We start from the raw sequence: 13,719 nt of genomic DNA, 5'->3' as shown, positions 1-13,719 counted from the left end.
AAACCCAGCCGCACTTCTCCATCGCGCCGGCGTGGGCAGCTGCGGTCGAGCGGCAGCACCGGCTTCTGAGAAACCTCCCGCTTTCCTGCCCGGGGCGGCGGTGGCACCAGGCACCTCGCCAGCTTCGCCCCGCCACCATGGGACACGGGGTGCCGAGCGGGCGCCCGTCCGGGAGGGTCGGGATAGCACGGGGCCGGCGGCCAGGGAGCTGCTCTCAGGGTTCCCATCCTCGGGCGGGAGAAGCGCCTGGTTGCCATGGCTGTGGCACCGCACGAGGGGAGCGCGGCAGGACCGGCTCCTCTGCCACAGCGCCGGGCCGAGATTTGCACCGCAGCACAAGCAGTGAATGACGCAGGCCACAGAAGGAGAAGTCTCTGCTGTGCCTGTCCCCCGTGCTGCAGGGTGGCAGCGGCCAGGCCGGCGTCCTCCTTCCCTGCCCAGCCAGGTGAGCAAAGGACAGGCTGCTGGCAAGCGTGCTGGGCAGCCCTGGCCCTCTGCATAGGCCTTGAGCTGAGCTCAACCGAGAGAGTCAGGTTTGGTCTTAGTGATCTTCCCCAGTGGGGCCCAAGGGCAGCGGCAGCCCTTGCCCACCACCCTGGGCTGAGCCCTTGCCCAGCACTTGGCCCTTGCCCAGCACCTGGCCTGGCCCAGCACCCAGTCCTTGCACAGCACTTGGCGCTTGCACAGCACCCTGCAGCCAAGCTGAACCCTTGCCCAGCACCCAGCCCTTGCCCAGCACCCAGCCCTTGCCCAGCACCCCACCTTCGCACAGCACCCTGCAGCCTGAGCCCTTGCCCAGCAGCTTCAGGCCACCTGGCAGGACCCCAGGGCTGTGCCGCAGCGCTGGTCTGGGGGCCACTAACTGTGGTAGGTGCAGGAGAGCCCGGCTGTGTGTCCGGCTGCTGCTCCCAAGCCCTGGGGCAGAGCAGCACCTCTGCCCTCGCTCCTCCGGCAGCTGACAACCACCTCCACCTCCTCAGAACGGGCCTTCAGCATCCCCGTGTGGTCAAAAGCATCTGCTTCTCCTTGTTCAGGCTTTTCTTTAAGTTATATAGGCCTAGAGGACTCCTGCCACCAGGCCTACAGTGCAAGGGGCGACCTTGGGCTCCAGAGAGCAAACTTGGCCTTGCAGCGTGAGAGACGGCAACAGGACCAGTTCTCCGGGATGGAGGTGCTGCAGCTGGGATTAGAGCAGACCAGGTGCCTCCTGGTTTCTGGGGACCTGGGAAACCTGGTGAATCAGAGCCCTGGCCGGACCCTGCCGAGGGAGGGCTGTGAATCAGCGCTCGGGTGCATCTGATGGAGGAATCAGGGCAAATCCAGGCCCGTTTGTCAACATCAGCTTCAGAAGCAGCGTGCACTCTGCCAGTAGAAACATCACCTGTTTCCCACCCCTACAGGTTGTAAGAGATAGAGATGTTTAATCAGTAACTGGCGTCCCACTCGATACACTGCACCCTGAGTGCTGGATGCTGATTTTCCACAACCGCCACAGCCCCCCTCACCCCTCCCAGGGGCAAAGAGCCTGTTACTCCAGTTCAGGGCTCACCCATTAACAGAGACAGCTGAACGCATTTCCCCAGGGCATCCATCCCTCCCTTGGCCCAGAGGCCAGAGATCTGACAGCCCACTACTAAAGGATGATCAGAAGCTGAGGTTTGTTTTTATTTATATTTATATATATATAAATATAAATACACACACACACACACACACACACACACACACACACACACACTTAATTCTCCCCTCCATTTTATCCCAGCGCTACATGATTTAGAAATGAGTTCTGCTTTGCACCTGGTGGAACAAGGGAGGGGTGTAGGAGGGGGCATGAAGCCTGCAGCTCCACTGGGAACATCTGACAGGAAAGCCGGAGCACTGGGAAAGGTCAGTGGGCAGGTGGCCTTCTCGTGTTCCCATCTCTGGTGGGAGTCAATAAACCTGGTGAAATATTTACCTGCTGACCCTGCTGGGAACTTTGTTTTCCTTCATGCCATCAGATTTTTTTCTTGACCGCTCCAAGCCCTTTGCACCAGAGACCAGGTTTAATCATCTCAGGGGATGAAGATGACATGGGTTCCTCTTTTAAGGAAAAGCAAAACAAATGAGAGAACGGGGAGGTAAATCTGTCAATTATTAGTGAGGGGAAGAAAACAGGGCTCTGCCGAGCTTCACTCTTAGATTACGGGAGGGTGAAAGGAGCAGCAAATAGCCTCTACGTTCATGCACGGTGCTGATGGACACGGCTCAGGAGCAAGGGTGCGGGTTTCAGTCATACCAACACACACAGAGCTTCAAAGCACGGCATTAACAAAAACAGAGTTAAATTCTCGCTTAGATCAGGCTGGTCTTCCAAGGACCCAGCACGTTTACCTGTGCATACACACCCGCACGTGCTGTTTGGGGGAGCATCACGCAGCAGGACGGCGGTGACGGGACGAAGGTGCCCCAAGGAGCGCGGGCACCCCAGAGCGCGGCTGGCGGGGGCTGCAGGGACGCGGGCTGGCTCTGCCGCTTAGTGGTGACTTTCAGGAGTGTCAGCCTGGTCCTCACAGCATCACCGGGCAATTTGGGAGCTTTCTGCTTAAAACCACAGACCCATCAACGGCAGTCAGAGCAGCTGGAGCTATCTGCTACCATCAGGCTCTGTCAGGAGGCTTGTCCATCCCCCTTCCCATTTCCATGCCTACAAATATTTCCTCTCCCCTAAGAGCCTTGCTATCCTGCTCGAGGAAACACCCCACTCCTGCCCCATCCCTCGTCCTTGGGGATGAGTTCAAGCATCGGGGCCAGAGTTGGCATTCAGCAGCCCTGGATTTCGTTTGGCTTCACCACGGTTTGGATTGTCCAAACGCCGACAGCAGCTAAGCACCGTGCTCATGAAGCAGCAGAGGTCGGGGGCTGGATCGGAGGCAGGAAGCAAAGTCCTGGACTCGACTGATGAACGAGCAGGGAACGGCTCGGCAGCCAGTTTAGAAAGGTGAAGGTTGCATTTCACTACTTTACAGAGGCGCTGCAGAGCGGGCCCAGAATCAGAGAACAGTACAAACGAAGAACTAAAAAGAAACCTGCAGTAGCCCGAGGCAGAGCCCGGGAAGACGAGGCAGCTCTGAAATGCACCGGCTCCCCAGGCTTCAAGCGTGCCATTAACGAAGGCACGTACATGCATTTCATCTTCTTCTGAAGAAGCGTGCCTTTGCAGCAAGGCAGCTAATCCTATAGCTCCCGTACCGGCTTTCCACATAGCTGTGGTTGTACGGCTGCTGGCAAAACGAGCCTCTCGCGCTTGCCGCTGCTCAAAGGCAGCATAAACAGGGCAGCAGGGCTCTGGGAGGCATCACACGAGCAGCCCGGCCAATGTCTCCCGTGGGCCGATGGCCACGTCCCCAAGGGCTCCAGCACCTCGTGCAGAGTCGCCTGCAAGTCGCCTCTATCACCTGTACTTAGTGCACAGATCTCCAACAGCGTATGAGCGGTAACAGAAATTGGGCCAGGTTTATGAATAAGGGAAGAAATAAGAAAATAAGAAGTAATAAATAGGAACAGTGGTTTTAAGTCGTTTATTTTTAAAACATGAAATCCAAGCTGAATAGAAACCACAGAAATTACATTTAGGTTTTTTTTTTTGTTTAGTATTTGCAAAACAAAAAAGTTACAGTAAAAAATAGCTACATTACAATCAATAGAACTACAGAATTAAAAGGAAAGATACAAAAATGGGCTCAATCCTCTTTAACCCTCACAATTTAAAAACATTTTGGGTAAGTGCAGGAACACTTGAAAGAAACTAGCAGGTCCAAAGTTTAAAAAAAATTATATATATTTATATATTATATATGTATATAAAGTGGTAATGATATACAACCATTATGGTTAAGAAGAAAAACAGAAAAGTTACAAAAAGGCCAGGTACATGTTCATCGTTAGGTTTCTGTGCACAGTGTCCAAGAAAAAAAAACTTCCCTCTGAATGATGTGAATAAAACTCATGGGGCCTCCCGTTATCAAGGGACCTGAGGCACGTGACGTAAGAGCTGGGCACCCGGACCCAGTGCAGAGGACAATGAAACGAAAGAGCCTTTCTGGGACTTCAGTGATGTCCTGCCCTGAGGACACTGGAGAAGTCATCTTGCGAGATTAGAGGAGGAAGAGGAAGGAAGGAGCTTGGAATTGCATAGTGAGGAGCAATGTAGTATCAAATATGCAGAGCACCTAAGAGCTTCATGCTACAGTTATCCTCTTTAGGAAAGGAATATTTTGAACTTTCTGGTTGTACATCAATTTATGTTCCACTCTGTTCACGCATGCACCTGGAGGGGCTGGATGAGAACAACCAGCAACCCCCCCTTCTCGCCTGCAGCTAGGCAACACGCACACCCCACAGCTCGGCAGGAGAGCCCGCTCTCTCCCCTGAAAGAGCAGAGCACTCGCTCGCCCTCTAAAACACCCCGAGCTTCTCTTGGGCCTCCTGGAATGACCAGAGAAGCCATCCATAGCATGCACACACATAATTTCCGGAAAAGGAGCATTGTCTGTGATGGAAAAAGCCACCTGGTTAAAGGTACAAATTAAGCGTTGTCCCCTCTTGCAGGGCGTAAGATCTACTTCCTAGGTACTGCCTGGCAGGCTTTTCCTCTCCCCATGACAGATGTTCACCGAGTTGCACTAGCAGACTTGTTCAGCTGAGGAAGGCTCTGGCTTCTCCTTGGTCCCTAGGTAGGAAGTATTTCAAACACCCCTCAGTGCTGGCTTCATCTAAAGGAAAACGCACCAGCCTACTCTACTCTTAAATCAGGTGGGGCAGCTGTAGTTAGCAAGACAAGACACTTCTCTCTTCTTCAAAGGGCTCAGTATGCTATTTCAGTTGCTGTTGCTGCTAGAAGGAAGAGAAGGTGGGACCAGAAGTAAACATGGGCTTACCCATGCAGGCATCTCGGTACCTTGCTCTCCAGGTATCCATGCACTCCTGTCTGCTGTTAACACTGCAGTACCAAAAGTTCCCATGAGTGATGATTAAGCAGCCCGCAGAGAAAGAGTTTACTCTCAGAAAGGCTAAACTTTTCATGTGAACACTAAGTAGTTATAGGGAACTGCTATGGAAATCCTAACTTAGGATCACTTAAATCCCCATGCACTGTGTCCCCCTCAAAGCACTCAAACGAACACCCTTGCATCTTGGCTGAGATGACTGTACACGGAAAATTAACACCTATCAAATGGAGAAAAAACTTAAAAGGACAGGAGGGGAAGGGAGCACTCCATCCTTCACATTTGGATACATGGATGTACGCTAAAAATCTTAGCTTGAACCCTTTTATCAGCACATAAAATGAACTCAATTTAATATTACATACAGGATACAAACACTACAGTTATATTCCCAAGACAGCACAAGAAATTCACAGCCAAGTCTTGATTCGATTTCCTTTACAAGTACAATGCAGTCTTGAACACTGGACACGAGAGTCCAACATGCTATTTACATTTCACATTGTGGAGATGTTTGTGTGCTTGGAAGAGTTCTCAGTTCCAAAAGAAAATGTCATTCGCACATGATGATGCAGTGGAAATAAACCAAGCCAACCAGACAAGCCAATGACCACACTTGTGCTTCTGAAAAAGTAACATGAAGTGTCTTCACTGAAGCAGTCACCTTCAACCGGACAGGTTGCCTTCCATTTTGCAGTCAGCAAGGTGTCCAGAGGCCAATCTCGTCTCCCCTGAATTCTGGACCCTTTTGTTAGCAACCAGTAACATGAATAATGTTCTGATAATGTCAGCTGGGACACACTGAGTGATATGGCCTTGGCATTTTGTCACATTAAAAATGAAGACACACAATGGAAGAGAGAGAAGTCTCTGCAGCTTTACCTCCTACAGCTTGAAGAGTTTGGACTCCCTCAACCATTAATGTCATCTAGAACAGATTAGCCTTCGCCGGATAGCACCTGCTGTTCACCCTAGGAGGAGGCACGGAGTCTGGGAGATCTTGGCTTTTGAAAGTCTGCTCCACAGACAAAATGTGACCATATGGATGAGACCAATTGTGTCGCAGCCATAGGAATAGGCAAAGGCCATCTGTTCTTCAGCAGATCCATTCAGACCAGCCTGCAGAAATGCCACGCTGTTGCTCAAGGTTCCAGTAGAAAAAATAAAATAAAACCATTTGTCTGTGTTTTCGATCCAGGGCTCTGCACAGCATGCAGCAGGGCAGCAGAGTTCCAGGATGCTTTACAAAAGTGCAATATCCATGTCAAGTAAAGGAAGTGCTGGCTGGACAAAGGTACACAGCTCACACCACAGTCACGTTATGCTGGCCTCCAGAGAGCACAATGGTTCTCCATAACATTCTTTCCAGTTATACTTTGAAGTCACAGAGCACGTATCTCCACATCTGTGCCTCGCTGCAAGCCCCTGAACATTGTCAGAAGGTGTTCTGGGTGTTTTAAGTGACTATGCCAAACCTTGGAGGAAGCAGGTCAAGGTGGCTGCTGCATTAGATGCTGAAAACAAAAGGCATAGGCTCCCCCTTATCACTGGCACAGACAATGCCACAATTCAGATCCAACCCTTCCCGAAGTGCAGTCACACGCACGTGTTCAGGATGCATTCTGTACACAGCAATATACAGACGCTCCTGTTCTCACAGGGTTCCCCACACCCTCCAAGCCTTCCGCATGCTTGCCTTCAGTGAGTAGGACCAGGTCAGAAATTTTAGGGCACCTCCCCTAGAAATGATTGTGTAAGTAGCAATCTGGGCACACGCTCACAGGGAAAGACAATGGCAGAACAACTCAGTGGTAATAGGGATTACACAGCTCTTGCTTCTTTCTTCAAAGTGAGGTGGAGTTCAGTTCTCCCCCTGGACAGCAGTCGCATGCTTTGGGCTCTGCAAGCTAACCACACAATGTGCTTGCATACACAGGTCTCCTGTTAGGCTTTAAGACGGTGCAAAACTGCTGCATGAGCCACACCGCCCCTCCATACAACCTGTGGCTATGTTTCCCTGCCCTTGTTATTTGATAACGCCGAGGTATGTTTCAGTGTGAAGCCCATCAATTGTGTCTGAAAGGCCTACTCAGTCCTGAGCAAGAAAATCCTGCTTTTACGGATTTACGGTGAAGTGCTGAGTTTTCTCCAAAACCTTCTCTTCCTGTCAGCATGGTACCATTTCCTCCTTTCTCCCTCACTCCTTTGAATGATAAAAGCTGGCCTACAACTTTTGCAGTCTGTTAGTGGTTTCTATCTTCTTAAGAGGAGTCTCAAAGCTTACTCTTCCACAGAGCTGGTAACATTTCACAGGAAACACCAGCATCCCAGTTAGCTATCTGCTAGAAGCATTTCCTACCTTGCTGCAAGAAGGCAACTGACTCAGGTAAAGGCAGATTGGTAGATTCTGTGCCCCAAACTATGGATGTAAGCCCCATACAGCAAACATGGGGATAAACAGACACTGAGCCTGAACATCAGTGAGGTGAAGATGAACTGCATCTGCCAGAGGCTCAACTCCGATTTGAGAGATGTTTTCCACTTATTTCCTCTGCCAGTTATTTAATGTCATGCTCAGCAGCTACACTAAGATGTCCCTGCTCAAAGAGGTAAACAAAGAAAAGGAACATCATAGCTTCCTTACTAAAAGGCCAGTACTCTACACTACTTCTAACCACCCAAGTGGCAGTCTCCTTTCTACACTACTTCTAACCACCCAAGTGGCAGTCTCCTTTTTTAGTAGGAAGCCGTCAGTGCCCTTTGGAGCACCATTCTTCAGTGGAAAGTACAGCACCAGTGGAGGATGTTGCCCCTTGCAGGCACCCAATTTACCCTTTGCAAGCTTTGTTGTCTCTCATGTCTTGAAAAATGCCCTAAATGTGCCTTAATATGGTCAGATAGTGGTTAGCAACATGCCTGGAAAAACAAAAACTAAACAAAAAAAAAAAAGAAAGAAAGTAAAGTTGTTCCAACAGTCACAATGTTTTCAAGATGTCACTTGGGTTTCTGATTCTGGAACACAGAGGAAGTATACTGCCCATCTTGTGAATATGTCAGGACTGAGGCTTCAAAAGCCTCTTTCAATGCCAGGTCTGCAACCCTGCACCACAAATGATGATTAAAGGAAGAAAGAAGGAGGAAAAAAAAAAGTGTGTGGGGGGGGAAAAAGTCCAGCAGAGTTCACAGGTCAGTCCTGCAGAGAGAGTTCGCATTTGCTATAAGTCTATTGGTGCTTGCATCCTCTCCCCCTTCTCCTGTAAGCTGACCGTCCCATAAGACCTACCATCAGAGAGCTGAAATTTGTTCAGTGCAAAAAAACCCACAGTCTTACAAGTCTTTTCCTGGAAAAAATTGGCACCAAGTGGGTTGCTGGCTCCTGTTTGATCTGTGTGATGGCCTCACAAAGGCAGCACCCAGAATGCCACCTGCAAGTACCTGGGCTTCCCTGATGGAGCAGAGAGGTCCAGTTCAGAGCAATGGACAGGGTAGTTGACGGGTGCTGGGACCCCCTGCTCCTCCTCGAGAATTCACATACTAGATACAGTGGGAAAGAAAAAGGCATTGGATTTATTCTTTTGAAAAGACGTCACCAGGGCTGTGGAGTGGTTTGCTCTAAAACAGAGCCCCAGGTTCTCAAATTACAGTGGATACGCAGTGACACCATGGGCAGGGGTTTCCCTCCTCCTTGGCACAGGAGGCTGGACCAGAAGATTCCCACCAAAACATCATACTGTGCACTGACTTGGCTTTCCCTCCTTGTACGCTAGTCATGGACACTGAACATCTGCTTCTTCAGAGTCTGACAGACTGAGAAACTCTGCTGATCCCTCTGCAGAACTGAAGATGATCTACTACCACCTTTCACCAAGTCGCTCTGGGGAACAGGAGGGGAAAGATGGGGCAGAAGATATTCACCGACATTTTCTGAGAGGGCTACCGATCAAGCTGGCCCCAGGCAGGTGGAACCCAGGATGGGCTGGTAATCTCTCCGTTGCTTGCCTGCACGCGCTTGCTCTCTCTCACACACCAGGTACAGCAGGTGAAGGCTTAAATTCAAAAGGGGCTTCTACTCCAATGGGCAGGTACCAGGTTGGAGGGGTGGTCTGGACTGGAGAAACAGAAGGAGCTGCACTGGATTTTGGGCAGAACAGCAGGATTGTTCTACGAGGACAGCACAGGGGCACAGCAGTTGGCACATTGTTTTGTCTGACTGCACGTGTGGGGTTTTTTTGCTTTTGCTTTTTCATTTTAATGCACACTGCCAGCATCTGGACGAGGTTGGTTGGTGGCGAGGTATTTGGCTCTCATGCTGGAGGTGTACTGGAGGAAGACAAGACAAAAAAAACAAAAACAAACAGAAGAGGAAAGTCAGAATGACTACTGTAAACACGGAACCACAGATTACGACCACCTCCTGGCATAAGCTGGTCTGTATTTACAGCATATCAAGGAAGTGCTGGCTTGCTCTGACAAGGAAAGTTTCACAAGTCATGGCGTAGTCAAGTCTGAGTGACATACGCTCACACTGCTGCGGGGATGCTGGCCAGGTCAGTGCAGATGGGTTAATGGTTTATCCAAACTCCCTACAGAGAAAGAGATCTAACAGTCATTCAGTCAAAATATTCCACGCTTCACTTGAGAGAAGAGCGGGAAAGGGAAATGATACAGACGTAAAACCCACCTCATACCTTCATCCTCCTTTAGTCATGTTGCCTCTTTCAACCACATCAGAAAAGGAGGTTGAAAAGAAAGCAGGTGAAAAGTACATTGTATTCTAAGCAAATAAGGGCTTCAGAAGACTGCATGCATCACATACGGGCAGCCTGGAAGAAGACTGGGGAGGAACGAATCTGTGTCAAACAATTTACACCCAAGCAAGCACAGACCCTGCCAGGCTGGAAACAGGCTGCCATCAAACAAGATGATCTTAGCTATCAGTTACTGGATGGTTAATAGTTCACTGTGGCTTGGGATCCAGCCTGTGTACCATCCAACAGTAGACAAATCTCCAATTTGGGGATAAGAAAAGAAATTCACAAAGATAAGAATTTTTTTTAAAATACATAAAGTAATCCAAACAGTTCCCAGAAGCGTCTGAAGTTAACATATGCCATTCGTCTTTGAATATTGAGTTGAAAAGCATGTCAATACACAGCAAAGCAGTAAGAATAAAAGACTTTCCCTCATTATACCAATGTGTTCAATGCCTTCATTGTGACCATGTTACTGCTTCTGGGATTCTGCTACTCATGATACTAAGAACCAGGCAGTGAGGACAGACATTTTTCTTCCTCTTTTCATACCAGCTGGAGCTCGAGTAATTCTATAATATCCACATCTTGCTTCCCAAGAGTGCTCTTCAGCATACTGACTTTTTATCACCTTCAAAACTGTACCACATAAAACAGCCAGTTAAGCTGGCAAAGAGTTAATTGAAAGATCATTTCACACCAGGAGGTAGGATTTATCTTGCCCACTGGGAAAGAACATTAGGAGGCATCTTTAGGCTCTCCAAAGCACAGCTATCTAAAGGGAGTTTCAGAGAATTAACAGTATTTTAACAATTTGCCTTCAAAGACAGAACTGGGCTGAACTTCTGCCCTACACAAGAGACACGCTGCTGCCTTAGAAGAGTGGACCCCATCAGCACAAGATGAACATACCTGTGGCTTATCTGCACACTCATCTTTAAGTGTCTTCCGTAATTGGAAAACCTCCTGCAGAATACCGATCTGAATATAAAACCGTGGCCCAGAAATAGCATCTATATTTAGAAGACCAAGGGTACATCTGCCCTCACTTTGTAGATGTATTTTTTTGTCAGTGAGAAAGAAAAAGGTAGAAAACACCAAGCTTAGCCAGTTCTAAGGACTACGTTCTATATGGTTAATTAAATATGATTACTGTTTCAGAAAAATTTGAGGGCATTATTAAAACATATGAGAATTTAACCCAGTGGGCTCAGAGTGGCTTAGAAGTCAACAAAGAACTCTCTCATAGGATAGGTAGGCCACCTTTCAGACAAAGCAATGCTGAATTTACCAGCCAAGCACGATGCTAAGATGAGAGGCTTAGAAGGAAAATAGCATTTGATTGCTTGTTTTCCATTTGTATTCTATATGTGGAGTGTGAGAAGAGATGAATATGAACACAGAATTCCAGTTGCTGAAGTTTTATACTGTGAAAAGTAATTAGAAGAAAAATCTATGATCATGGAAAGTTATTGTGCACCTTCCTGGACAAATCATACAGGTTCAGCATATAACATGCAGCATCAACTTTCTTTAGAGGATTAAAATAAAGATTGGCCACTTGATGAACACCATTTCAAAGATGTATAAAGTACACCAATGGGGAGGGAAAAGTGGAAAGGAATTCACTCCTTCCCCCACCAAGAAAACATCCCACATTTGTTTGTGTCACCAAAACAAAGTAATTTGCAACAGGAGATTTGGACAGTCAAGCAGAAGGCATTTCACATTCAAACCTACCTGCAAATGAGGAACAAACCAAGACTCAGAGTAGTCAGAGTTAGGGCTGATGTTCTCTCCTTAACTTAGGCATTTCATACCTTTGATCCTTTTCCCATTACAGATTGAACCAGTTACTGCCTCTGTTAAGGTACATATTTTTTTTATTGCCATGAAAAATATGGTTGAAATCTGGAAGCAGAGAGCTACCACTTCACTGCGCACCTCTCATAACCAGCGCAGCTCCAGAAGCATGCACTGAGCCTTCGGTCACTGCTTTGATAGTTATCGTATGAACACCTTGCTCCACGGGCTACTGACACTAGTCCCTCATCCAAGTCCTTCAGCACATCCTCTGCTGGGATAGCTACCCAAATCTGAACAGGCCAACAGATGAAGATGTATGAGCAGAAACTTGACAGTCACATGATATGAAACTAAACTGTATTATCTGCACACTTAAAATAACTAAGCCTTTAGCTACTTTAAAAAGTAATTTTAAAGGTTTCAAGCATAATCAAAACAATTCAGAGCCACAGTTGTCTTAGAGTCTACTCTGAGGTAACCTGCATACAGTGCCTCACACAGCCATAGGGTTGTATTTAATTTCCTTTTAAGAGGAGCTTTCATAGAAGGTTAAAGAACATGCACAGTGGTTTCTTCCAGGATCCTGGCCTGCAGTACCCAGGTGCCTGTACATCCTTATTCGCCCTTTTAAAAAAAAAAAAACAACATAAAGGAAAGCTTCGATCCATATCTTCCCCACTCTGTTGGCTACCCTGAGTAGATGACCCAACAGACTACTTGTTATTACCACTTCTTCAGGGGGCTAGTGCTATTCAACACAACGCACCTCTCAGCCACTTACCAGTCAGCTAGGACAAACACAGAGGATTGCATACAAGTTTATTTTGGCACTTCTCAAATGAAAAAAGTTTCTCCTTCATATTTAGGCTTGTTGAGGGTATAAACTTTCAGAGATACGTTTTGCCAGCACATAATAGTTATGTGCTTAACTCATTTAGCCTGTATGCAAAGGAATCACCGATTGCAAAAACATTAATGAGAAAATCAGTTCATTTTAAACACCATAAATTTTACCAAGTCCTGTGTACTCTGCAGATCATTAGTACTTCACAGCTAACTGAGCTATACTGGAAGATCACTTACCATGTGAAACCATGACTCCGGGTACAAACTTTAGCTATTTACAGTTTAAAAAAAAAAAAACCCCTCTCTCCAATAAAGATCAAAGCTGCTGGGTTCAAGTTCTTAAAGGCTGATCCACATCTCAGATAACTAGAGCACAGTAAAAACATGGGGTCTGGTAACATTATGCATGGGAGGTACAAGATGGAGGGAAACAGCCTATTCCAGTCAGTAGGCTCTGAATTCAAAGGGGGCTCTACGTTTTCCAAGTCAGAAGAACAGAGTTTCTGTTTGTTTTGTTTATTTTTAAAGTCTTGGAAAGAATGTAATGCCTTTTACTTAGCCATGCAACCACATTAAACTCTGGGTGTGACCTCAGGTAAACAAAAGACAGCACAGGCTGAGATCAAGTCATGTTTCAACCCAGAAGACATTTCAAGTCCAGAAAGAAGCTCCTAGAATTTTTCCCCCTCAAGCAATATTTTATTTCATAGGATAGACCCATAGGCAATGTTCTAACATCACTACAATACCACCTGTAGGAATAAGAAAGCAGAAAAAACACCAAGAGCTCACGCTCAAAAACAGTCCTGGCAAGATTTAAGAGCAAAGAACCTTGCGACCCTGCCTGGGGCACTAGCTAGCACCATGCTTGAAGAGCACACACAAGTTTGTTTGCATTCATGCACCATGGCAGGGAGCATCAAGACACCGGATTCAGACAGCATCTTTCCCAGCACGTCACAAGGCAGGCAGACAAATGGCAAGAGGCAGCAAGAATGCAGACCAAGCAGCAACATGACAGAAAGGAACCCAGTGCAAGGCTAACAAAACTCCCAACAGGAACTGCAGAAGTGGAGGAACAGCAGCTTTACGGACATGTATTTCTGGGAACAAAACATAAGATAAGGGTCACTGACTGAATGAGCCAAATGCAAAGGGCCCTCTATTCCAACTGGAACCAACGTATTCCAGTTACTCCGCAGCTGTAGTTCCCTTTGAATGAGCGCACTGTCCTCAATACCAGATAATGAGTTGCCTGGGAACTCTAATTATATCCTGTAATCAACCAAGCTAAAACTAACAAGGCCTAATGCAGACCACCTACT

The 13,719-nt window shown here is 47.5% G+C and overlaps 1 protein-coding gene across 3 annotated transcripts in view; it reads right to left on the bottom strand.

Moving 5' to 3' along the window:
- Nucleotides 1-3,549: 3,549 nt before the first annotated feature.
- The window catches only part of TTYH3 (tweety family member 3), an 82,529-nt gene continuing 72,359 nt past the window's right edge, over nucleotides 3,550-13,719 (bottom strand). For all 3 annotated transcript variants that reach the window (XM_026116198.2, XM_064520176.1, XM_064520175.1), the window contains one exon: nucleotides 3,550-9,311. Coding sequence is in view for 2 of the 3 variants with exons in the window: in XM_064520175.1 (XP_064376245.1) it covers nucleotides 9,240-9,311 (72 nt within the window). In the remaining variant the exon portion in view is untranslated. The remainder of the gene's footprint in view (nucleotides 9,312-13,719) is intronic.

The sequence above is a fragment of the Dromaius novaehollandiae genome, chromosome 14 (genome assembly GCF_036370855.1).
Source record: "Dromaius novaehollandiae isolate bDroNov1 chromosome 14, bDroNov1.hap1, whole genome shotgun sequence".
Taxonomy (NCBI): domain Eukaryota; kingdom Metazoa; phylum Chordata; class Aves; order Casuariiformes; family Dromaiidae; genus Dromaius; species Dromaius novaehollandiae.
The sequence above is the reverse complement of the archived record's forward strand: the minus strand, read 5'-3'. Positions and strand labels throughout refer to the sequence as shown.